Source organism: Carettochelys insculpta, chromosome 6, assembly GCF_033958435.1.
Source record: "Carettochelys insculpta isolate YL-2023 chromosome 6, ASM3395843v1, whole genome shotgun sequence".
NCBI classification, from domain to species: Eukaryota; Metazoa; Chordata; order Testudines; family Carettochelyidae; genus Carettochelys; species Carettochelys insculpta.
This window is the reverse complement of record NC_134142.1, coordinates 19,556,118-19,583,516: the sequence shown is the minus strand read 5'-3', so window position 1 is coordinate 19,583,516 and position 27,399 is coordinate 19,556,118. Positions and strand designations below refer to the sequence as shown.

General features: G+C 43.9%; 1 protein-coding gene across 4 annotated transcripts in view; it reads left to right on the top strand.

Annotated features, from left to right (window-relative positions):
* Nucleotides 1-9,854: 9,854 nt before the first annotated feature.
* C6H14orf180 (chromosome 6 C14orf180 homolog) overlaps nt 9,855-27,399 on the top strand; it is a 33,184-nt gene continuing 15,639 nt past the window's right edge. The window contains exons 1-4 of one of the 4 annotated variants that reach the window (XM_074998699.1): nt 9,855-10,119; nt 12,088-12,225; nt 25,628-25,728; nt 26,955-27,082. In XM_074998699.1, the coding sequence (XP_074854800.1) occupies nt 25,707-25,728; nt 26,955-27,082 (150 nt within the window). In that variant the 5' untranslated portion in view covers nt 9,855-10,119; nt 12,088-12,225; nt 25,628-25,706. Of the gene's footprint in view, nt 10,120-12,087; nt 12,226-25,627; nt 25,729-26,918; nt 27,083-27,399 lie in introns of all 4 variants that reach the window. The other 3 variants (XM_074998697.1, XM_074998700.1, XM_074998698.1) reach the window with 3 other exon arrangements.

The window sequence follows — 27,399 nt, the reverse complement described above, 5'->3', positions numbered from 1 at the left end:
AAGAATTAGTGTCTGGAGCTATTCAACTGTCCGCAGAACAGCATCAGAGGACCAACTTTGCCAAAATCAAGCAAATATCTCTCAAGACACTTCTGATGCTCAGCTTGGGTAACAGAACAATTAAGCATTCACAATACATTACAAAGATAATGTTCTCCTTTGGCATTGAGAACACTGCGTGATGTTGAATATGCCTCTGGTTGGCAGTTATGAAACTTCTGGGAAATCATAGGCAGCCTTTCCCAGATCTATAGGCTGTGTAAGTACTTTTTGTCAATGGCTGGACACCACATCAAGGGATGGTTGGAAGTTTTTGAAAGAAACTGTTTTTGTGGGAAAATGCTGAATTCTCAACATGGGAAACTTTTTTGCAGGAAAGAGTCTGTTTCAGCAGAACTTCCTTGGGTCAAGGACAGAAATTCTGGTGAAGACCAAAGAGGGCATCGTCAGGGAACTCACCTTGAATGTGCAAGAGCTGCATTCCAGTTCCTCCTTTAGCTGACTCGGAACGGAGGCTTTTATACACATTTCCCATGTGAGGATCCTAACCATTGGGCTATTGGCTGTTCTGAGGGGTCATTTTAGTCCTACAGTGGAACTGGAAACATTTGCAAAATCAGAACAAATGTCATCAGAGTAGAGAACCATTCCCCACTTTGCACATGAGTGAGAGAGTTTATTTAATTAGTAGCAGAGCCAAACCCTCCCAAGGAGCCATCCCACATCAAGAGTGGTATTTGAATCATGCCATACTATGATCGAAGAGCTCATTGTGCCAGTGTTATACCTGCTGGGGTGGGGTGGGGGGCTCCCAGCTCAGAAGAAAGGAAGATATGGCCCAGATCCCTCTTGCTCCTCTCCATAAAAAGATAAGAATGGCCATAGTGGGTCAGACCAAAGGTACAGCTAACTCAGTATCCTGTCTTCTGACAGTGGTCATTGCCAGGTGCCCCTGAGGGAACAAACAGAACAAGTAACCATCAAGTGATCCATTCCCTGTTGCTCATTCCCAGCTTCTGGCAAACAATGGCAAGGGACACACCATCCCTGCTCGTCTGGTGAATACCTATTGATGGCCCTACTCTCCACGAATGTATCTATCTCTTTTTTGAACCCTTGTATGGTTTTGGTCTTCTCAACAGCCTCTGGCAAAGAGTTCCAGAGGTTGACTTTGTGTTGTGTGAAGAAGTACTTCCTTTTGTTTGGTTTGCATTAGTTTGGTTTGGTGGGCTTAAATTCTTATGTTATGATTTTATAGACCTTGTGGCAAGGTGCCCCTTTGTCCTACTCAGGTCCCCCTTCCCCCTGTCTCTCTCTGTCCCTCTCTCTCTGTCCTAGCTCAGGCTGCCAGCATAAGGAGCCTTTTTCCCCTTCCTAATAGGCCTGACCCTGCTATAACCTCTATCAGATCCCCCCTTAGCACTGTTTCCATGTCTGCACACCAGCTTAATTTCAAAATAAAATATTCTGGAATAGCTTATTTTGAAATACCTACTGTTTGCATAAGACATCAGGAATACATATCTTATGCCACCAAAATTTATGAAATGTCAGAAATTCCAAATTTCCCCATTGCTAATCCTGGAAGATAGGAAATAAAAGAATTCTGAACCAATGACTTTGGGAAATGAAAGGTCCTATTGAAATAATTACTAGAATTTCTCCTTCAAAAATGGATACAATAAATTCACCAATGGAGGAAAAAACAAACAGAAAAACCTACCCTTTCACTGTTTTGTTTGTCTGTAATTCTTGTCTCACTCATCATTCTGTCTGAACTGTTTCTCTCCCTACAATACATTCCTGTAATCAAATAAGAATATAGGAATTGACAAGCTGGCTTAAATCCAATGCCCATATTGTCCTCCATCATGTCTCTGACTTCAGCCAATAGCTGATGCTTTAGAGAAAACCGTGAGAACACTGCAATAGGAGGCTGCAGAAAAAGTTTCCTACACACTTTAGGTCACATCCTGAGTAACAGCTAAAAATTAGTTAAAGACAAATGAACCATAGGCAGTGTTTCCTGAAAGCTGAGTTCTTGGGCTTCTGCCCAGGAGAGATTCTGGGGCCTCCCATCTAATTAGCAGAGGGCTCACAGCCACCTAGAGCTGGCAGCAAGTGTTTCCATTGGTGGCACTTGCCTTGGTGCACATAACAAAATTTATTCTGCCCATGAATGGGAAAAATTAGAAGGAGTACTGACTGTAGGCACTATCCTTTCAAAGCTGTCTTTTCCATGCCTATGCATTTTAACTACTTTAAGGTTCCCTGATAGTACTGGCACCTAGAAAATAATTATATTGAAAGCTTCTTAAGGCAAAAGCTATGTCTTTCCTCATGTCTGCATGGGGCCAAGCTCACTGATGGAGCCCGATAAATAATAGTATTGTGCATTCTATCTTGTGACAAGGTAAGGCTGGGAGCAGGTAAGAACAAGAAGGAAAAGCAGGGCAGGCAAACAGGCAGAGTGTGAGCAGCTGGGGAGGAAGATGCCCTGGGTCTGGTCCCACTTAAGCCTGCTTTTAGAAGAACCCTTGCCCAGGAGGCAGGGGGAAAGAGCGAGAGCGAGAGCGAGAGGAAAAGGAAGAGGAAAGGAAAGGAAAGGAGTATTCTAGAGGCACCAAGAGGAGGAGAGGAGTGCTCAGCTGCAAGGAGCTAAAGCCCCTGCCCAGGAGGCCCTGAGATTTAGTGTAAGCCAAGCAGGCCGAACACACAGGAGGAGCCAAGCTAGAAGGAAGGGCAGGCTGCTGCTGCTGCTGCTGCTGCTGCTACTGCCGCTGCTGCTACTGCCACGGAGGAGGAGGTACCGGGGGAGAAGGAATTGTCTGGGGAAGTGGCCCTGGGAACAGCTGCGGTGCTCATAACGAGGGGAGCCCTCCCCCACCGGCAGCAGCCACACAGGGTCCCTGGGTTGGAACCCAGAATGAGTGGGTGGGGCCCGGGTTCCCCCCAGACCACCATCTTCCCCCCCCGCTTCCTCCGTCTCAAGGGCACCGATGTCCTGGCCGTAGGAGAGTGGACTAAACAGGGGCCTGGAGCCCAGGAGCCAGGCCAGCCATGTCACAATCTGCATATCTCCTTTTCCTCAGACTACAATAATATCACTGGAATCCGTGATCATTCAGCACAGGGTGATGCCTCACACTCAAATGGGGCATTAACATTATTTTTATGTAATGTCTATTCATTCTTATTTCTATGGTGCAAGAAGGATGCATGGGTGCTTCACAGGCATGCAGAAGACCAGCCCTGTCCCCTACTTTCAGAACATTCCAGAGATCTAGCTCCTGAATATCTCTTCCCTTTCAACATCCATCCCTGATAGAACTGCAGCAATTGTTACCCTCTAAAAGGGCAGGGGGACTGGACCACATTGAGGTAAAACTTGTGCCTGCAGCAAAAAGATTTGTGCTGGTATGAAATAAGAAAAAATGCAAAAATAAAAAAATGTGCATTTGGGGCCGGTTTCTTATCCCATGTATGCTAGCGTCAATCAGGAATAACTCCAGTGTGGTCAATAGAATTTCATCCATGTGAGACCAGAATCAGACCCATTACATATACAGATGTAGTCAGGATGAGAGCCATCCGTAGGCTCCAGCAGTGTTTACCACTTTGAAGGCATAAAGCAGCCATAGGCCGAGTGTAACTGATCAGTTAAATTTGGATTTACATCTACTTTGCACTGGTAATGTGGAGTAAAGCAGCTGAACCACACTGGTGAATCTGGCCCCTAGTGTGTGAAAGACAGGGCAAGATTCTCTTCTCACTTTCACCAGTGTAATCTGGGAGTCATCAAACCTCTTAACAACCTGCCAACGCCCAAATATGGTGTGCAATATGTGACAAAGACTCAGAAAGGAGAACACCATAAAAATCATTCATGCAAGAAACAACGTTCTGGGGAATGGGTGTCGTTATTGTGATTTCATATAAGCTTTAGCCTGATCTATAAACTAAGTGTCAATTACGTTGATTACTTAAGAATACCCAAGTTGTCACTTAGAGCGTTGACAGGTTCTTATCCCAAAAATCAGCATCAGTATTATTAAAATTACTATGTAATGGGGAGACTTGAGTTGTACAGTTTGCAACACTCATGCTACAGGATCTCTTCTGTATTTAGCAACCTTTTGGGGCAGGAACTCTCTCTTTGTTCTATATTTGTACAGTGTCCTGCACAGGGTGGTCCTGGTCCTTGACTGGAGCTTCTGGGCTTTATGATAACAATAACAGTAATAAATAATATCACATGGGCCATAACCACACAAGGAAAGAAAACGCTATTTTCAGCCTATTGTGTATGTTCTGCATCAGCACTACCCAAAATCTTTTGATTCAAAATAGAGCTGGACTAGAATCATACATTCCTTTACCAGAACAATCAAATCTCTCCATTCTTCCCCATTGTCGTTTGTGGAAGAAATACTCCCCCACCTCCACAACACTCATTGCAGGATCCCGTATGCAGACCAGAGAGTATTTCCAAAACTAAGGAGTGGGTCAAGCCACCAAACAAATAGGAGATGCAATACATTTATAGTGAATGGGCCATATTTTAATTCCCAACTCAATGGTGAAAAGACTCAAAAACGCATTGTAACTAAAAGCAAAAGGACAAAATAATGAAAAAAACTACTTTCCATCCAAGGCAGCTCGACATTATTACCTTATTAATGTGCCTGCTCCACTTGCCAAGTATATAACGTGAAGCGTACCCTGCATATTTTTTTCATGGGGATGGAAAATGCATTGATTAGAGGAAACCGGACACACCTGAAGTTATCAAGTTTATTTAAATAAAGAAAACCGATACAGCGAATGAGTTTCCCAGAAAGCAAGGTTAGCTGTTTGGAAGGCTTAGTAATCCCAAAACCCTAGCTTGGGCTGTTCACACTATTGGAGTGTTGAGCCTCTGATGATATAAATGTAAGCAATGGTCTGTTGTATTTTAAATTGTCATCTATTGCCAGCCCACTGCTTTATTTTATTCCCACACTCAACAGACATATTTATTCACTAACTGCGGGAAGCTCTGTTGCTCCTCCTGTGCTCTGTGGGAATCATTAGAGATTATATTCTGTAGCCGGGTTATTCTGTGAATGGTCTAGGCGAGTGTTTCTCAACCAGGGGTCCAGGTACCCCTGGGGGTCCTCCGAGCTCTTCCAGGGGAACATCAACTCATCTAGATATTTGGCTAGTTTTACAACAGGATACATCAAAAACATTAGTAAAGTAAGTACAATGTAAAAAGCAGTCAAGTAGCACTTTAAAGACTAGCAAAATAGTTTATTAGGTGAGCTTTCGTGGTCTGGCTATGGTCTGAAGAAGTGGGTCTGTCCCACGAAAGCTCACCTAATAAATTTTTTTGCTAGTCTTTAAAGTGCTACTTGACTGCTTTTTGTTTTGATAGTGTATAGACTAGCACGGCTTCCTCTCTGTTACTATACAATGTAAAAGTTCATTCAGACGATGACTTGTTTCTATTGCTTCAGGTGCTTTATGTTGAAATATCAGTACAATATTTCTGTTCCAATTCATGTATTTAATAATCAGATGGTAGAAAGCCAGCAAGTTTTCAGTAGTAGCCTTCTGTGAAGTTTTTGCATGCTTTTGTAAGTAAATAGTTTTTAAGTGAGATATAACTTGGTGGTATGCAAAACAAATCTGACTCCTGAAAAGAGTACAGTAATTTGGAAAGGTTGAATGACACTTGTTTCAAGACCTCAGATTACCTTAGAGCCATGTTTCTCAATTGGTGATACATGCGTCCTTAGGGGTACATGAGAGAAGTCTGGGGGCACTTTATATAGATTTTAAAGGGGGTACCTTAAAAAAAAGATTGAGAAACACTGATCTAGGCAGCCAGCCCCAGGAGAGTCTCAGTTCAAGATATCAAGAGTGGGTTACTAGGTCTACAAAGCCAGGGTATGTTTTGGAAATCATTGTGAAATATCGTATTCCATTTGGGCCTTGAACCCTGTGAGCTGGAAGATCTCCCCAGTAATGTGCTTGTGTTTTTCCCCCCCTGAATTCCTCTGCAGCCTGAGAGACCCTGTTAGCCTTGGCCCATCCACCTGGACTAGTCTTGATAATGGTTAAAATATGCATTGGTTAACATGCATTTGGGGACTGGGCATTGATTGTCACAGGCCAATGTAAGAGGAGCAAAATATGAACAAGACAGAAGCAGTAACTGGCTATCATGAAATGTCCTGAAAAGAGATATTGTAATCACCTGATTAGAGGCATTTTTCTTCCTTATTCTCCTGCCACAATAACTCCCACTGACTTCATAAAATAATGCAAATGTCAACAAACAGACCTTTAAAAATACAGGGCCAAATCCGTGCCTGATATAAATTGGCATAGCTCCACAGAAAAAAATGGAACTACACCAGCTGAGAATATGGCCCACAGCCCACTAGCTCTATATAACAGTGATAGGTAAACTCTAGTGATGTATTGTGATTCTTTGAGGCACCACACATGGCTCTGTAGGAGCTGCCGGGTTTGGATGAAGGACATGCCTCTCAACTGATTGCAGGAAGAAGTATGGGAGCTGTAATCACAGAGGGACTCCTCACATTTCTAGTATGTTTCAGAAGACAGTGAAGGTAACACAGAGCAAATGGACTGTGGACGTCAACAAGATACATATGGGAGGGAGGGAGATAGAATCCACCTCTCTTTCCCATCATACAGAAAAGAATGGGGAGAAAATGAAGACAGGAGAAACACCTTTTCAAAGGCCCTTCGGACACCAAAAGGCAAAGGATACATCTTGGAGAGTCACAAAATAGCGCTAATAACACAGTGATATTGCAAGGTTATGTTATGGATGTAACCGCTACCACTGGTGCTGGGAGAACACCTTCCAATGAGACATCAATGGGAATAACTCCTCGGCTGTGACGAAACAGGGACCCCAGTTGAGAAGGACAAATATTTAACTCATAATCTCTCTCTTTCTCTGAAAGCATATCCAGATGGCAACTTTATCATGCAGGGAATTTCTGAACTGAATTATTACCTCTGGACCTTGAGAAAAGCACCCCTTTGGATGATTGACAAGACATAATAGTTGGCTTGATGGTGGAAACAAAAGAAATCCTCTCCATGGCAGATTTAGTTTCATGAATTTATTGATAATGCACTTGCCACCTATAAATCAGAAATCTGTTTTACCCATTTGGCAACCTATTTTTATCCATGGCTAAATCCAGTATGCTGCTGGAAAAAAAATGAGAATGCTTGGGCACAAATAGAAGAAATCTACAGTACATATTGGTAAAGAAAAAGAAAATCTGGAAAGAGGTGAAACAGATTCTTTTATATGCAAAACTAACTTGTTGAGATCAGATTGAATAGTATCAAGACATGAGTCTCTGTTCAGCCCTGGAATAGCCCACACAACTCACTTTGAAGTTAATGAAATTAGGTCTGATCTCATTTCGACAGTTTAAATCCAAAATAATTCAGCGGCTTCAATGGATGTATACAAATGTCCGTCTGAGTTCAAAGTCAGGCATCAGCCCCATCAATGTTGTCATTACTACTCCTACATCAAGTGTCTCCCTCAAGGCTGAGAACTGTTTAGACAACAGCAAGCGCCTCTGCCCCAGAGGCCTTATCGTCTAGATGTCAGACTGACTCTGACAGGTGGACAAAGGGCAGAGGAGTAGGGTAAGAGGACAAGTTCCAAATAAGAGTTGAGCAGCAAAACGGTATGCTGAGCTCGCTGTTTGCCTAGCGATTGGGGGTTTCTTGTGCCTGTTTCACCAGCAATGAGTTTTACCCACAGATCCTTCTAGTTTATGAGAGTACTATAAAATCATGTATTTCGCAAGTACAGGTTGAACCTCTCTTATCTGGCACCCTCAGGACCTGACTGGTGCCAGAAGAGAGAATTTGCCAGAAGACTGGAGTCAATAGCACATTACCAACACTTCCACTGCTTGTTGGGCTTATAGAAGACATTGAAGGGCAAATTAGAGATAAATAGCACAGAACACTGAGAGGCAGGACTGATGGCTAGAAACAAACTTTATGGGACCACGGGAAACTTGGGCAGACCCATGATAAGCAGATATCTGGGAAACCAAAATCATATCAGATTATTTATGTTGCCAGATGAGAGAGTTCTGGATTAGAGAGGTTCAACCTGTACTCTATGTAAAAATACTGTTCTGCTTTCCCTACTGGCTCCAAATGCTTTGGCCAATATGACCTTTCTTGAAGTAATGATGTCAAATCTAATCTGACATTTCTCTTGAATGAACTGTCAGTCTCACATGGGACAAAATAGCTTCATATTTTACTTACTTTCATCAACTGCTTTTTTTCATAGCATTTTAAGTATATTAAATGCAGGTGGCTACTCATTCATTGCTAATCTCCTTTTTGCTAATTAATGGAAATTAATATCACTTGATTTTCCAGACTTCCAAGCAACTAATCGCTTTACAAATAACAAAACCTGCCTTAACCAACAACCAGTAAAATCTGTCTATTGAGGTGATTTTCCTATAAAGGTGGGGATCATTTTTTTCCTCTAGGCCTCGGCAGACACTTGCCTACAGCAGCATAAATCAGGAGTTACACTGTTAAAGTCAAGATTGGTTTTGGTTTTACCCAGACAGGAAATAAATGATGGTCCTAGCAAAAAAGAACCCCAACTACAAAACAAATAAAATGTAATGAATATTTTGAACATCTTGGTTTGGTTAATATTTTTTTAAATGTCAGAGCTCAAAATTTGTTACCCAACTTTATTAGCAGGTGTTGAGTGAAACCTATGATTCAGTTGAAACTATATAAAAATACTTTGGTGAAAACTCTATGTTTTGCCTGAGGTATAGTTTGTGGTTTATATTTCTCTAAATGAAACTCAGAGATCCCCATTCTCCAGTACATTTTTGGAACAACTTTGAACTAGTCTATCAGCTCAATGTTGCCTTAAAACTAGTTTAACCAGCCACTTCTAGAATCTCCCAGCATGTGGGAATCCTAGGTTGGGAGAAGCCCTTTACTGGTCTATGAGGCCAGCACGGAGTCTGGCTCAGGGTGCAGAAAGGTGGGGACACCGGGCTGTGGCCAAGGTTTTCTTATGTCCAGTGATCACTGGCTGCTTAAACAGCCCCCAGGGCAATAGACAAGCAGCAAAAATTAAAGCAACCCTCCTGGCTGCTCTAATTGATGTTGGAGTCTTGATTCTCCCCTTGATTTTCCCACAGCTCATGATGTTGTTAGAAATCTGCCTTAATCAAAACCAAATAAACAGTGACACAAGAGCTATGCTTTACATGTCTCACCTAGCCATACAGTTTGTATTGTACAGCTAAACTCCTAGTCAGTTATGGCACCATGCCAGGTCTAAGCCCAGCCAGTTCAAGCATGATGGAATGTCAGAAAAAATGAAAATCCTCTTTTCCCTTCCACCACTTTGGCAGCTCAATTCAAACACAGCCTGCATCATACACAGAAGGCAGGATGTGTGGTAACCAAAGGGGCTACAGAAGAGAGGTGAATACCTCAGATGCTAGCTCTACACCAGGTGCACACTGCCAGAATGCAAAAATGTCAGCTTTCTTCTCTCCTCACTGCACAGTTGTTTTGTTTCTGTGAAGAGGTGGTATGCATGACAGATTAGGAGAGTTGCAAAGCAGACGGGTCAGTACTGTAGTGAGGGTCAATGCTGTTTCTATTACCACGAGATGCTATAATTATAGCATCGGAAAAGTTGGACGCTGCCAAATTCAGTTCAGGAATAAATAAATCCTCCCGTGGCACAGGGGCTGTTGAACTAGAGAACGAAGATATTTTTATCAGCGGAGGACTGAAGCCTGGGAGTCAGGAAAAAGCAACTCTAAGGTTTTAGTACTGTCTGGCCATATTGAATGTTTCTAATTAGACTCCTTAAAAAGCCAAGCGAGCCCTGTGTTTATTGCATCAGCTCTGCCTTTTTTTAGTTTTCTGGCACTGCCGTTTTCTACTTGATCTTCAGATAATTGACAGACTGTTAAACATCCTTCACTAGCATAAACAGACGAGAAAGCTCTGCAGCTCATTTGCGTGCAGTGCCTCTGACAGTGGTGGCCGGGCAGAAAGGATCAGGCAAGTACATGACTTTATATATCCTCAGATCCACCTCTTTGTTACCGTCTTTGTGCTTTGCTATCCCTGTCTGCAAAGAGGTTCTTGGGTGACCGCTGTGTGCTTGAGGACTTAATGCAACATATTCCTCAGTTTTAAGCTTCGCTCATGCATAATATTCTCTTCCCAGATGTTATTGAGTTGCATAATTTGTAAAGCTTTCGTTTACTTGGCAAGAGGGGTGTATTTGTATGAGGTGAGGGCAAGTGCTCCAGAGACATGGGATCCTTGTCCTGAACAGCTGCGGATTTGCTGTGTGGCCTTGGAAGGTCACTTGCCAGCCCAGTGCTTCTGTCTTTCATCTGTAAAATGGAAGGTGCAGTTTGTATCCAGCGTGGCAGAGCACGCCAGCACTTTAGAAGAAGGTGGCCGGATAAGTCAAAATTATGAATGGTTATTAATAATTATGACTTGTAATTGATAACCCTGCTGGCAATCTTCTCACAAGTCATTCTTTTGCCTCCTGTTACTTCATAATACCTGCTGGCACCCACTTTCCCCAGTCATTCTTCACTGAAATCTCTCTTATTGTTTCCAGCATTCTATAGCCACCATGGGATGCAGGGCTTCACTTTCTGACCTGCCTTGGTGGCCTTTCCTCCTGCCTAGCTTATTTAGAAGTTCATGTTGGATATTCTACCTTATCGTTCCTTTTTTCCAAGCCCTCTGCAGCTCCCAATATTTAAGTACTTGTCCATGTCTTACTCTTGGGCAGGCTGCAGCAGTAAGGCCCAATGTCCAAGGAGAATCCTAACACCTTAAGAATCATTGCACCTGAAGTCATCACAGTGTAATCAGCATCTGTCCTTTTTCAATGTCCATTTTCTGGTGGCTGGGAGGCTGCGTGTTTCCCTACCCAGCTGTAAGTCCAGCTACATGAGACACAAGGCTGAAAGTTAGACCATTGTGTGGCAAGGAAACTAGACAAAGATTTTGCCAGCTATGCCTGTGTTGTACTTCATTTTCTACCACAAACCAAGGCTCAGAACCACAGATTGGGATGGTTTGTTCTTAAATTTCTACAGAGCAGAAATAGATTGAACTCAAACGCTCCCATAGCTGCTTCTATAACAATGGGATTGCAACAAGGATGCATTTTGACCAATTTGCTGAATCACTGTTACTCAACTGGGATTCACTCCTGTCACCAAAGCTCAGCTACTTTGGGCAAGATTCTCAGTTGATAAAAATTGAAACTGGTCCCTTTAATTTTATCCAAGGGTGGCTTTAAATTCACTTCAGCTCACTTGCATCCCAAGTATAGCTCCTGACTCCCAGGAAGTCAATCAACATTGCCCCTGGGAGGAACTTGGCCCATTTTCTCTTTCTTTATACCAAATGCCTTATGCAAACAGCAAAAGTGCTGGCACGGGCCTATACACAAACGTGGCACTAAAATCATAGTACTTCCACTTCCCAGGGGCAAGTGAGCAAGTTACGTTGCTGCATTCCCAATCTAGTCTACACATTATTAAGCATATTGACTGTAGTTTCAGGCTTTCAGACTGAGAAGAAAAAGAATCACTTTTTATTACCTTATCACCCTTTTATTTAATCAAGTAATAAAACTACTCAACTGCCTGGTGAAATCTAAATTAAAATTTGCCTTTACTTTCTGCAGTCACACAGATAAATGCCCTGGTAGTTGCCCAGGTTGGATTTGCAGCATGCGTTTTGGTCTGCTGTCAGATGCTCTAAGGTGGCACGTACATTCCTGCCTTGCCACTAGCATCATTTGAGGAGGTATTTTGAAAGATTTCTGGCTTTTCCAATTATGGCTTAACTTTTCTCACACAGCAGTTAAAGTCCCGTCCTTAATTTCAACAGAAACTAGCATTTTAGACCTTGCCCACACTGCTCAACGCTCATCCCTGGATCTTATTTCCCAACCTCATAAGGCCTGGGTTTGATGACCTAGTCTGATTACAGGATCTTTGCCAGCTTTAAAGGAATTTGCACAAAGGAAGAAGACAGCGGCTGTTCTGATGAAAGGTTGTTCTGAGCAGGCCTCCCAAACTAGACGTGCTGCTTTGAGATGCTGCCTATGCTATTCATCATGAGCAAGAGGTACGTCTAAACAGATTTTGTGTTCTTACCTGAATAGGGCATTGCAATGAATATTTTGCTCTTAAAACTGAGTAACTTGAAACTGGAAAATGCTGTATCTTCTTAGTTTATTATTCAGCATGTAATAGGTTCAGGCTTCTAATCACACCGAAAGCCGCATTAACAGCTGGTATCAATCAGCATAGCCTTAGTTTACAGATTGCCCAGAGACAGACCTGTCTTTATATAGTCTTTATATGGGCCCCGGTGCTAGGGGGCCTCAATTTCTTATCAGGACCTTTGGACACAAACATATTACACTCATGCCTCGTTAAAAGAGTACTTTATTTACGAGTACTCTCTTAAATGAGGGACACATATACTTACCTTTTGTTCACTGGATGAGTGAATTCCCCTCGCTAATATGAGCCTTACCCTCTCCCCGCAGCTCCAACCCGCCGCAGCCTGACCCCCCACTGACCCCACAGCCCCAACCCGCCACAGCTTAAAACCCCCCCACCAGCCCTGCACACCAGAACTGCCACAACTTAACCCCCGCCTCCTCCTGCTGGCCCCATGCACCCAAACTACCGCAACCTAACACCCCCCTCCTCACCGCAGGTCCCACACACCCAAACAGCTGTAGACTTAACACCCTCCCCAATGGCCCCACACACCTAAACTGCTGCAGCCTAAACCCTGCCAGCCCTGCAGACCAAAACGGTCGCAGCCTTACCCTCCCACTGGCCCTTCAGACCCAACCTGCAGGAGCCTGAAACCCGCTCCGAGACCCAACCTGCCACCATGTTTTAACCCTCCCTCCCACTCATGTCCCAAAACTGCTTCCAGCCTTTAACCCTCCCCAACCCGCCCCCCCAATCCCCCAGGTTCACTTACCTTTCAAAAGCAGCACCACCTGCTGCCACTCTGAACACTTGGAACCAATCAGAGACTTTTATGTGTATTTTAATAGGAATTTACTGTCCCTCTTACGAGTTTTTGCCTACAAGCAGAAAGTTATGAACCAATTGCGCTCGTATAGCGAAGGATGAGTGTAGTGTTTTCTTTGAAAAAAGAACCTGAGTATTTATTAATCTGTCTGAAATGTGTAAAATGCATCCTTTAAATCACATTTTGCCCAGTGATGATGTTAGCAATAGGGGTAATAATATTTCAGACCCACAGTGTCACACTTTGTACAGAAAAATGTCACAGCATGTTGGGGGAAAATTGCCTCTCGTGATCACAGTGCCACTTCCAGATGCAGAAACCACCCACTGTTTCCCTGTAATTAGAAAACCTTATGGTCCAATTACTATTCTTAGTCAAATACTAGTATTTTGGCATACAAGGGGCTGTGAGGAATCAAATGTTATTTTAAAAATGCACGTTAGAAGATTAGTTGGTATATTTTGGCCTAACTAAAGCAGAGGTTTCAGTAGTGGGAGAATTTGTTAACGTGTGGGTTTCTCTCTAGTTTGACTTCTAATACACAGTTATTTCCCAGACACTCAGGCAGTAGGATGTACTCCTAGGGCCGTAAGCTCAGCTATGGAGATCATTGTGCTGGGTGCAGCTGAGAGGCGGTAGAGAACTTTGCCTTCGGGCAACTTCCCACTCCATGGATTTTGTGGCCAACAAAGACCAACATGATCTCTTGTATAACTCAGGGTAACCAATGGCTGCTCTGTAGTATCCCAGTTTGAGCAGTTCCTTTTGCTGTCTGAGGTTTGGCCAAAGAACCGCACACTGTGGCTCCACCCATTTCTGGTCCTGCCCTGCCCTCTCCTGCTCCTCACACAATGGCTTCTTACCCCAAACAAAACTGTGGAACAACGCCAGCCACGCCCCTTAAACTAGGAGAACACTCATCAGCCTTTTCTGGTCTCATTAAAGTCCTTTTGCACCACTCCATGGCACAAGCGGTGATATCAGAGCCAAAGAGCAGGCTCCAGTGCTCTCTTGAGAGCATGGGCATGGCCAATAGGGTGTGGTCATCCTTTCTGAGGACAGGACAGGCTGTGCACATGATAGAGTCAGAAATAAGTGGGGGCGGGGAGTGAATGCTGCTCTTTTTTGATAGAGCAGTAAGGAGCATTAGGGCGGCACAGTCCTTTGAGAATCTTGCCGTTCATACTCTGGCAGTTGCTAAGTTCTCCATTCAGAAGCTGTTTTCCCGGCGTCTGGAGAACTGATACAGTATTTGACTTGGGTGTCCTGTTCCTCCTAATAAATTATTTTGTTAGTCTTTAAAGTGCTCCTGGACTGCTTTTTTGTTTTGATAGTATATAGACTAGCACGGCTCTCTCGCTGTTACTACTCATTAGTTTCACTGCCCCACCAGCCTGGCGAGATCTCTTTCCCCACCCTACCAAAGGGAGACCTCTAGCAGTCAGGGGAGGCTTCTCAATCTCCAGAACCAAAAGAGGGGCCATTCCCCAATTGACCACCTAGCCCACAGCCAGCGCAGACTCACACCCCACATAAGCCAAAACAAAAAGCAGTCAAGTAGCACTTTAAAGACTAGCAAAATGGTTTATTAGGTGAGCTTTCGTGGGACAGACCCACTTCTTCAGAGCACAGCCAGACCAGACCAGACTCAATATTTAAGGCACAGAGAACCAAAAACAGTAAGCAAGGAGGACAAATCAGAAAAAGATAATCAAGGTGAGCAAATCAGAGAGTGGAGGGGTGCGGGGGAAGGTCAAGAATTAGATTGAGCCAAGTATGCAGACGAGCCCCTTTAGTGACTCAGAAAGTTCCCATCACGATTTAAACCATGTGTTAATGTGCCGAATTTGAATATAAAAGCCAGCTCGGCTGCTTCTCTTTCTAAAACAGAGCGATAATGTCTCTTCAGTAACACACATACCTTGAGGTCATTGACAGAATGCCCCATTCCATTAAAATGTTGACTAACTGGTTTGTGGAGCTGGAGTGTTTTGATATCTGTTTTGTGCCCGTTGACCCTTTGTCTAAGGGAGTTAGAAGTCTGTCCAATATACAAAGCATCTGGGCATTGTTGACACATGATGGCATATATGATGTTAGTAGAGGAGCATGAGAAAGTGCCCGTGATTCTGTGAGTAACCTGGTTAGGTCCAGTGATGGTATTTCCAGAGAAGATATGTGGACAAAGCTGGCAGCGGGCTTTGTTTCAGGAAAAGGTTCCAGGACTGGTGCTCCTGGGGTATAGACTGTGGCTGTTAGTGAGGATCCTCATGAGGATGGGAGGTTGTCTGTTGGAGAGAACAGGCATGTCACCCAGGGCCTTCTGGAGTGTAGCATCCTGATTAAGAATAGGTTGTAGGTCTTTAATAATTCGTTGCAGTGGTCTGAGTTGGGGGCTGTAGGTGATGATCAGTGGTGTTCTGTTCTTGGCTTGGAGACATTATCTCTCCGTTTTAGAAAGAGAAGTGGATGAACTGACATTTATATTCAAGTTTGGAACATTAACACATGGTTTAAATCGTGATGGGAACTTTCTGAGTCACTATAGGGGCTCGTCTGCATACTTGACTCAAACTAATTCTTGATCTTCCCCCCCCACCCCTCCACTCTCTGATTTGCTCACCTTGATTATCTTTTTCTGATTTGTCCTCCTTGCTTACTGGTTTTGGTTCTCTGTGCCTTAAATATTGAGTCTGTTCTGGTCTGGCTATGGTCTGAAGAAGTGGGTCTGTCCCACGAAAGCTCACCTAATAAACTATTTTGCTAGTCTTTAAAGTGCTACTTGACTGCTTTTTGTTTTGATAGTGTATATAATAGCACGGCTTCCTCTCTGTTACTATCCCACATAAGCCAGCACCCCGTATTCTGAGACAGCCAGAAAAAACTTGCCTGCCCTTACCACTGCCAGCAGAGTCTGCAGACACGTCAGCTGCCACCACTCCTGCTGTTGCAGGAAGCCCCTGTCAAGTCAGACAGGTCACCCAAAAGAGCCACAATGATGGGGAGGGGAAAAAAGGATCCATGGCAAGATCCTGGGAGAGCACACATCCATCTGGAGGGGAAGGTGGATTTGGGAGTCAAAGAGTCTGGAATGCATAGCTTCAGGGAGGAAAGATGAAAATGTGGTACTGCTGGGTGTTGTGGGGGGTGGAGGTTCCAGGGGATGTTCGTGCACTGCCAGGATGAAAAGCTTTTGAGAAAGCCCATTCTTAAAATGCTGCAAGTCCCTCAGCGATGACGACCATGTGAGAGGATAGGAGCAAGGACACCTATTTTTGGGGGGCTCCATAGACTAGCCAATGAAGCAGCACAGCTGCCATGCAGCCCCTTGGCACAAGAGCACACCCCACGCAGGGTTTCAGCATTGCAACCAGCCGGCTCCCAGCGTACTGCAGAAGATTTCAGAGACAAGAAAATGAGGGATTGTGCCCCTTGTCTGGAAAGTAGCTTTCCATCTGGCCTTTGGAACGGGTCATTTACTGTCCCTGAAACTGTGTTGCGTGACCCTTCAGAAGTTCATGGGAATGAAGAGAGCCAAATTCTCCTGCCACAGCCTCACACATTTCCACTGACTTCAATAGAATTGCCTGGGGGTAACTAAGAACAGCATTTGGCCCAACCAGTGTGTGCTAATGGGTTTACTGCCAAATGAAGCAGATTGAATCAGTTATCTTGACTAATATAGGAGGGGCCCAATCCTGCCAATGTTCCACGCACACAACTCCCGCTATACACAACAATAGCCCTGCCCATGGAGCACTCACGCAATCAGCCCCTCCATGCATGCAGCTAATTTCCTCTCTTGAAAATGCAGCCCGAAAGGGTTTCTTGGTAGAAATTTATCTCAGTCAAACACAAGGCAAGTCTGGAAATCAGTCACGCAGCATCCCGCAGGAACAGTTCTTTGCTTTGGAACAGCAGGTGTCTGTCAGGAAAGTTAACATGACTTCTTATCGCTGCAAAATGATGTCTTATTTCCCAACACTGATGTTAGCCATATGGCAGATGATAAAGTAGAAAAAGAGTGGAGTCAGGGGATGTGTGTTTGTAACTCCCCAGTGGTAGTGACTGCCTGGATGGGATCAAAACAACACGGATGTGAGAGGCGCCTTGATTCACTGCTCTGGCAAAACTGTGCTTGGCACAGGAGCAGGGTGTGTGTGGGGGGGGAAGCGGTTTTCTACCCTCTCCACAGCCCCCAGATTTTGGAAGCTCTGTTGTATTTCTTTAGCCCTCTGTGTTAAGTTAGAGCAGCACAAACGGTGCTCCAGTTTGTTTCCTGGCTGCCCAGAGCCACAAGGGGCCATTCCGACCACTGTGAGCAGGCAGAACAGAGCAGTCCCCCAGCCTCACCTCATTTCTCTCCAAAATGCCCCATGAATGATGGATGTGACTGAGGGGGACAAGCTGAAATGCCACCAACCAGAGATTTCCCCTTTCCAAGGAATTCCCAGAGTTCACTGGTTGGCACCTTTCTGACCAAACAAAATAGACCAGCCTTGCCCCACCCCTTTTCTGAGGCTCCGCCTTGCTTACTCCATTCCCCAACTCTGGGTAACTCTCTCTACTCCACCCACACGTCCTCATTTTCACTGAGCTTGGCTGAAATCCTCAAGCTTTGGTGCATTCCAGGGTGGCCTGTCTAGAACTTTGGCTTTGCCTCCCTCCACCCCAGAGTTGTGTGGCTCAGATTTTGGTCCCCCTGCCTAGTTGTGTAGTAATTTGAGTTGTTGAAGGGAATGGGGTCATGGTGCAATGACATTTAAGAACTCTTATGTAGCTTGTCAACATGCACCTCACTCTTACCAAGTTACATGTATTTCATGTGTTATAACTTTTCTCAGATATCAGTCTCTCCAGTGTCCTAATCATTGTCTTACTGTTCTCCGGTCTCTCTTCCGCAAGGTACTCAAACCTGAATGCCACATTGCAGCATCAGTGCCATATAGAGCAGTATAGCATCAGCTCAGCCCATGATGTGATGTCTTTGATTATACAGCTGAAAACTGCATTGGCTTCTTTTATTTCCATATCACTTTGCAAAACTCATGTCCGGTTTGTTGTTCTCTATCATCCGTACGAGCATGTTGGGTATTAATGGTTTCCAGGTTTCTCATATCTTTTTAGGGCCTGATCTAACAGCCTTGGAAGTCAGTGGGAGTCCTTTGATTTCCCCAGGATTAGGCCCAAGCCCTTAAACCCTTTGTTTCACATTATTTCCTACAGATATATTAGTGTGCACTCTATTTAAACAAAGAATACAAAGATCTCATTGTGAGCTGCATTAAAAACAATACCCTGCTTGCATTCTCCTGTGAATTAACATGTGTCATATTTGAGGCCTGACAGGTAACTGTCCCTCTCTACTTGGCGCTAGTGAACACTGTGTCCATTGGAAGGTGCCATACTTGAGGGAAGATGTGGACAGATTAGTGAGAGTCCAGATGAGAGCAACTTTTCCTGTGAAGAAAGGTTTAAAAAAAAAAGAAAAGAAAAGAAAACTTGGCATGGTTAGTCCTGAGATAAGAAGTCTAAGGGGGGACCCAATGATAGTTTTCAAATATGATAAGGGCCAGTGAGGCTGACAGCCTTTGCAGGCCCCTGGGCAAGTGGTGGGTGGGGCATTGTATTCCTGGAAGTGGGGACTGAAGGCAGACGGGGTGGCACCAGGGGAGCCAGTCCTCAGTGCCAGCTGGAGTGCACCATGCCAGCCCCCTGGTACCCTCAGGGCTGCCCAGAGTGTGGTGTGCCCCCACATAGCCCTTAGTGCCTCCAAGAGCGTGGGGCTGTGGCAGCAGTTGAAAGGGAATGGGTCTCCAGCCACCCCTGCTGCTACTGCAACAGCAGCTCAAGGTCCCTTTGAATTCCTGGGCCCCATGGCAACTGCTCTTTGCCCCCTTGTCAGTGGGTCTGGTAAGGGCTGTTTCGAAAGAGGTCAGTGTATAGTGAACAGCATGGCCGATAGCCACCAAGTGCCCAGGCCAAAGGTGAGAGGGGAGCTGGCTCCATGTCCTTGGAAGGGGTGCGGCCAAAGGCAGAAAGAGCAGGACCTAGGGTAGCCAGCCCTTAGCACTGCCCAGACCATGGCACTGGCCCCCTCCTCTGCCACACTGGGCAGCGCTGGGGCGGCTCTTCACACAGGCCTGCAATTCCAGCCACTACCAAAGTAGCAGTGGCAGTGGCAGCCAGAGCTCTGGGTTCCATTGAAATGCCAGGGCCCTGTGCAGCTCCCCCTTGACCCGGCCCTGTCAGAGGGCCTGACAGCGGAGGCAGGGCAAGAAGTAATTGGTTTCATCTGCAGCAAGGGAGATTCTGATTAGCCGTTAGGATAAAAAATAAAAGTAGCCAAACTTGAAACAGGCTTCCAAGAGAGGTGGTGGAATCCCCATCACAGGAGGCTTTTACAAACAGATTAGACAAACCCCTGTCATGGATGATATAGGTTTACCTGGTCCTGAACAGGGGTTGGATCTGATGATTTCATAAGTGCCTTCCAGCCTTACATTTCATCATCATGATCAATAACCATCGGCTCAGCGCCCATTGGTGTCTGATGCCTCTCTCACTATTTCCTTCCACCTTTCCCTATCCAATGCAGAGTGGCTTAGTTTCTGTAGACTAGCTCCACACCAATCTACTATATCATTTATCCATTCTCTGTGGGGTCTGCCTCTCCTATTCGAACCACCCATTATGCCGAATACCAGGGTCTTGATTTTTCGTTCGTCGTTCATTTTGCAAATATGTCCAAGTAGTTGTAGCTTCCGTTTTATAACCGTCTGCAACAGGTTCTCTTTCGGCTGTATCTTCCTATATAATTCCTCACTGGTGACCTTCTGCATCCATACTATTCTCAGAATCTTTCTATAACAACTCCTTTTGAATGCCACTATTCTGCTTTTCAAATCTTTCATTATCACCCATATCTCACATCTGTACAACATGCTGCTGAATACACATTTTCAAGACGCCCAGCTTCATTCTTGAGCTAATTGCTTTGCTTTTCCAGATCTTATCCATTGCCTTCAAACTCGCTCTTGCTTTCACTATTCTAGTCGCTATTTCCTTCTTACAGTCTAGATCATACGTTACGTTGCTCCCCAGATATGTGAACTTCTCTACACTTTCTAGTTCAATACCATCGGCACTGACCTTCCTTCCTATTTCCTTACATTTCCATCATAAACATATTTGCTATTTCCAAAGTTTTTCATGATTTTCATCTCCTCTTACTTTATCTCAGGTCAGCAGCCATGCACCTGCTGAACATTAGCTCACTCCATTTAGTAGGAGTGCTGATCGCACTCCTGCATGTACAGCGTTCCAGAATCCTTTAAAGAGCGACTGCCTTAGTACTAAACAACCCCTAATATATGCCAGCTGAAGGATGAAAGGTCACTCTGAGTGACCCCTCTAGCCAGGCTTAGCTCTGTGCAGCTGCAGCATTCAGATCAGTAGGACTGACCGATGTGGAAACAATGAGTAGAGAGCCGATATTAGCATTTGGTTACTTGGTAACTCCTATAAAATCAATACATACTTTACATTTTAGAACCCAGGGGCAGGATAAATAGAATGGAGGGGGTAACGTCAAACAAAATAAATTTGATAGTTATGGGGCATTTTTATCTCTAAATGCACTGTGGGTCACAAATGCAAGCTTGATTGTGAGTCCAAGAGTTTAATTATCAAATAGATGAGCAAAACTGGTGACTAGGAAACTTTGTTTCAGTGGCACAGCTATTCCAATATATATGTACTGTATATATTCCTGAATACTCAGTTTTACAATCTGTCCAAAGGAGCCTGAGTCAGAAGGCCCAGTGTTAAAAAATGGAGCCCAATCCAAACTCTTTATATGTCGGTGGAGTTACACCATGGATGAATTTGTCTCAGGAGCATCTAAAATAAACAAAATTATTTTCTGCCCGATCCTACAGGCCATGTCAGGGATTGGCAGTACAATAAGGTCTCAGAGAAAGCGAACCCACTCTTACATGGCTGACCCCAGTTCCTACAGTAAACCCTGAAAATGCGTGATTTCCGGTTGCTCTTAACTCGCTCCCCTACTTCCCGCCCTGGCTCAGCCTCACCACCAGCTTTGCTCACCACCTGTGCATAGTTCCTGCTCATCCCCTACCCCCACCTCTGGTTCTAGCTCACCACCCCTCAGGCGTGACTCCAGCTAACCTCCCTAGCTCCAGTTCAAACCCCCTGCTGGCTCACCACCCACATGCAGCTCCAGCTCACCCCTCATCCCTGCACCTGGCACTGACTTGGGCTCACCACTCCTCACACGTGGCTCCAACTCAACCCCCACCCCCACCCTGGATCAAACCCCACGCTGCTCCAGTTCAAACCCCCAGCAGCCAGGCTCACCACCCCCATGCACAGCTCTGGATCAACTCCACCCCTTGCCCCCTGCAGCCCTAACCCATCCTAGGCCCCCCACATCCGCCTTTCATGGTCCCAACCCATCGCCAGGCTTAACCCTCCCCTACTGCCCCCCACAGCCCAGGACTTACTTTTCTGCTGCTTCCCTGGCTGCAGAATGTGTGTTCCGCCAGAGAAAAAGCCAGACCCCCACTTATGCGAAATCCGGGTTACACGAGGGTGCGTGGAACAGAACCCTTGCATAACTTGAGGGTCTACTGTACTGCCTAATGGTGGGTAATCCAGTGGTTGATTTCTTTGGCCATTAAAGATCTGAACATCAGAATCAGGAAGGCAGCTACTATTTTTGGTAGACTTACGAAAGGTGTATGGAACAATCCTAAGCTAACAGTGAAAACAAAGATATTAATCTACCACTCCTGTGTATCGAGTATCCTCCTATATGGTTCTAAGGCATGGACTACCTACTTGAACCAGGATCAAAAATTGAACAGCTTCCATCTTCGCTGCCCCTGCAGAATTATGAATATCAACTGGCAAGATGAAGTTTCAAATGCAGATGTCCTGTCAAGATACGGAATACCCAGCCTCATAGTGATCCTCAACAGCAGAAGATGACATTGGCTTGGTCACGTGAGAAGGATGGGTGATGATCACCTCCCCAAAGAAATCCTCTTGGGTGAACTGGCATGTGGGTTGAAAACAAGAGGAAAACCAAAGCTAAGACTCTAGGATACATGGAAAAGTGCCATGAAAAAATTCAACATTGATCCAAAATCCTAGGAATCTACATTATCAGATTGAAATACCTGGTGACGACTGCTATGACAGGGCACATCATCCTTTGATAGTATATATGCAAGCCACGCAAAAGAACTTCATCTTAGAAGGAAAACCTCTCAGACTCCAGAATTCGGAAATAGACAGACATGCGGTTATTGCAGTGGACTGTGCAAATCCAACAGTGGATGGATAAGCCATGAGAGAAGCTGCAGACTCAAACACTGCCCACAGAGTCTCACCACCACTGCTAACCACCATCTCTCAAGATGAAAAGGGGATATATACAGCTCAAGGTAGCATTGCTTATGCTGGGAATCCAGCAGCCACTACACCTGACAGCTATGGTTCAAGAGTAGCATCAGCTTGGGATTGGGAGTGGGGAGGGGAACCTGAACCTACCCTACTCCACCAGGCTTTGACCCAATGCCCCTCCAAAAAGTAACCCTGATCAAAGATTCAGGGCCTGGTACCCCAAAGCACTCTCCCTGGGTCACTTGCTACCCTTGCTCCACGTGCCTCTGGTGTCATCATGGAACAGACATGGAATCCTCATGTGTTCTCCTTCAATCCATCCCCAGCATCTCTCCTGCTGCCCCTGGAGAGTCATCACCCTTGACTCTCAGAACTTGCCATTCCAGGGGCTTCACTATGAGGCTCATTTGTAGTGCCATGGACCATTGGCAACTTCCCAGCAGGAGGCTGCTGCACCACCTGCTCTCATCCAGTCTGAAACCTGAGCCTTTGAAATGCTACCTTCATTGGGCCCATACTCAGCAGAGGCAAGGGTCATGGACTCTTGGGGCCGGAACATATGTTTAACCCTTTCCTCCACGGGGTGAAGTTGGTAATACCCTATCGCAGGACAAATTCTCCATTCTGATCTGTGAAGATGCTCTATGGACCATGCATGATCCTGTTCCGTATGCTTCCAAGGAAGTAAAGAACATACAGTACAGTATATGATTATAAAATAGCACTGTGAGTTAAGGAGGAGACTTTTGCTTTAGAACTGCCAAGGGTATACTGAGCCAGAGCCAGTGTTCTGTCTCCATAAAGCACCTTCTGTTTGATATTAGAATGTTGCCTTTTCCATTTGCAAACAAAAGTTGATATATGGACCTCAGTGCATAGAAGAATTCCTACAGAGATCCAAGGGACTTGAAAATACAGTCAAATGGCTGCACATAGTTCTGTGTCATTAATGAAAACTTTCACAGCAGATTAGTGATAGAGAGCATGAAAAATGCATGGCTCCCAGGCATGAATATGAGTGACCTTTATGGAAAGCAATAGGAATATTGTAGCTTCCTGCATGTTTCTTAGCATATTTTTTTTCCTTTTCTCTGAACAATTGCGTTCATGATACAACGGGTCTGTAGGTATCAAGAAGATTAAGGAACACGTGCTCAGAAATAAATTAAAGCTGAGCACTTTCTATTTAGTTGGGTTCACACTAAGACAGTTTTAAATATTATCGTGCCACTAGGCCAATGTATGGCTTCCTTTACATTTAAAAACAAAACACAAAAAACAAAACAGAACAAAACAAAACAAAACAAAACAAAATGCCATTAAAATGCTTGCCTCCCAAACAACCATCTAAAGAAACACTAATCTTCACCCTTCTTGTTAGAGGAGATGCACAAAAATTGCCCGTATGAATGATTTTCAGAAGAACGTGATTTTTGCAGGACCTCCTTTCTGTGAATATCCATTCTGTAGATGTCACAAATAAGAGCTAGGCTTATGTTCCATTCTGTGGGTGTCCTGACGCATGGATATCTTTCAGCAGAGAATTTGTTTCTCCAGGGGCAAACCAGGGATAGTACACTTTTCACCGTTAATTATGTGCTCTGGGGCAAATAATTTTCTGATGTGTTACATGATGGTGGAAAATCACACTTGACCATCAGGAAAACTCATCTTGCTCCCTACAGATGCATGGCTAAATTATTTATGGTCTGTGCACAGAACCACTAAAGGTGGAAAACTGAACGAAAGATCAGTTGACACTGGCAGTTGGAGGAGATATAGAAGAATCCTTCTAATTAATCACCTTTCTGTTTTGCTATAGCAATCTGCAGCTTCCAGTTACAGCTGCACCCCTTGCTGCGTGATATTACGTGATTTTGTTTTCTGATTGTTCAAGATAAAGTTACTTCATTATTAATATATATTCACTGTGCATGTACATAAATATTGTATATGTGTGTGTGTAAACCTATTGGAAGTGTTAATAGTTAAGATAAACTAAGTCCATTATCGCAATGTGTGACTATTTCTATGACCCTATTTGCAATAAAACCAGATTCAATGATATGAGAAAATTGCTAGGTTTCGAAATAATTGAACCAGGCCAGATGAATCCCCACAAAGGCATCATTTACAAAGTACTTTGCTTGTCTAAAATATTTATTCCTGCTGGAGGAAATGGAAAAAGAGTTCATACAGTTACACTGCTATCCTCTGAGCATAAAATTGTTTTATCGTGTTATGTTTATTTCCTAAACATCTTCCACTGGGGTATTGCAGGAAAGTACTCTATGTGCAGTCAGTCCTTTTGTGGAGACTATTCATGTTTATTCACTGGGACGTCAATCATAAGGGGGGGGTTTCACCCTTTTTTTCTGCTGAGCAGACACAAACTCCCATTTCTTGTAAAGACATGAATTTGCATATACAATGCAAGCCATTAAAAGTCAGCATTTCCCAAAATGGTGCTGTTTGTGATGCCATTGTTTCCTCCTCTATTTCGGATAGGAGACAGTTATGGTAATTTGTGGAAGGTGTTTTAGTTTTAATGACTAAAAATGTTTCATAGAAATTGGTCTAAGTTCTCAACCACTGGCTAACACTTTTTTTGTCTTAATAATAAGGTTAGTTTTTGACTCCTGAATACTTGCAACAAACTGTTTGCAGCAATCCAAAGACACAATTATCCACTGTTTAAATCTGAATAATGAATGTCTTTAGAAAAATCACTTATCTGGACAATGGAAAATTAGCAAAGCAAAAAAGGGATTATTCATCAGTCAAATAATTAATTCAGAATTATTTATCCAGCATTGTTTCTGACATAGGTTGAGTGAAATTATACCAACACTGTGATTGAAAATAATAGGATGATGAGAGTGAAGATGACATGCCAGATCTTTACAAAGTACTCTATTCCAGTAGAGTAACACTTATTTCTTCTCTCAACATCACCTTAAAAGTTCACTGTCATTATTTTTCTGAAATCTTTCACATCATACATGAAACTCTGTTTTGATTCTTATCACATATGCAATTTTAGGTGACTAATCTCCAATCAAAAGCCCTTAGCAAGAATGGAGTAGTCGCTGTTATGAAGTATAAGCACATAGAATTTTTTCATGCTGAAAAGTGAAGGCACAGGTAACTGCTTATTCAAACATTTACAACTGTTGCTATTTTCAAAATTGCAAATATCTAAAGGTGAATAGTTACAAGCGGCTGTTTTATATGATGCTTTCTTGGAGCTGTTTGACAATTTTGCATCCATGCTCTTTTTGCATGAGTAATGGCTTTTCAAGTGAATTGTTGTTTAATTATAGACTAACAGATATTTTGGTGCGTAAACTTTCGTGGGCAAAGACCCACTTTGTCATGCGTCTGACGAAGCGGGTCTTTGCCCATGAAAGTTGATGCTCCAAAATATCTGTTAGTCTGTAAGGTTCCACAGGACTTCATGCTGTTTTTGAAGATGTGGACTAACTCAGCTACCTCTCTGATATTTGTTGTTTTATGGTTGCCCATAAAATTTCTTTTCATTAAAATTCTGGAGGCAGAGGATGAGAAACAGGCGGGGCTTGTTCATTTTTCAGGAACATTAAAATCTTTGCCCCCCAATTTAGAACTGGTAATTTTCAATTACTGAAAGTCAAAACATGCTTAGTTTTCACTTTTTTTGAAGATAATCCCCCTAAAATTTCAAATATAAATTTTGCATAGTTTTGTGTTTTTTCCCTTGGGGAAAGAAATAATTATCCAGCATTCTAATGTATAGGGCCAAATCATGGCTTGACCTATGTAGCCATGAAAGAAACTAAGCGGGCATAAAAGACCACCCTTATTTCTACTGGGGTAGTATAGGGGTATAAAGGATACTTCCTCCTTACTATCATCCTGGGGCAGTTTGGTGGGGAATGGGTAGATGGGTACAGGCTGTACCCCTGTGCTTACTGACCACAGTAGCTTCGTCAGCATATGGGGCAAACAGGAAGTGCGGGAGGAACTGGGATTTAGTACATATGGAGCAGTGCAGCTAATGTACCCTTCCTTGCTCAGGGCTACCTCATGTCAGAGCCTAGCCATCTAGCTCCTTACCGATTTGGGCATCGGTTAGAATTTTGTGTAAAAATCTTACAAACTAGATCCTCACATATGCTGAGGGGAGCTCCTGGGTAATGTCATCACCCAAGGAATTCAGTTATAATTGTGGCTTCTTGAACCAGGAAGCCCTCAACAACCATAAATTTGTTAGTCGTTAAGGTGCTACCGGACTGCTTGTTATCTGCATAGGGTCTTTTATGAAGTTTTAAGAAAGAAATTCCCCCACCCTGCAGACTATATCCTGACACAACACAAATATGGACTTCCAGATACAGTGAAATCCTTGCTGGAATCAGCAGAGAGTGGATTGCCAGACAGTTTTAGAAGACCTGCAGCTGTCAGTCCACTGCAGCATGAGGAAAAGTCTTCCATCTCTCCAATGTACAGGCAAGAGAAGGTAAGAAGACTATCCAGGCAACTTCAAACAGCTCTATTTATATATGTCATTCTGTGGAGAATCACAACTCATCAAACAAGTTGCTTCCCTGCTCTGAATGCTGCTTTCCTGTCAGCAAGTGAAAAGGAAACTTCATTATGCTGTCATGCTTTTCCCAGATGGGTTGCCATTCTATAGTCTTCCGCTGGTGTACGTCAACGGGTTTCTTCCCAGCTAAAATCTTATCAATGATTTTATTATAATACCTGTAGAAAATTCTAATGTTAGAATCCCACTTTATTACTGTAATAATGGATCTAATTAATGCACACCAATCC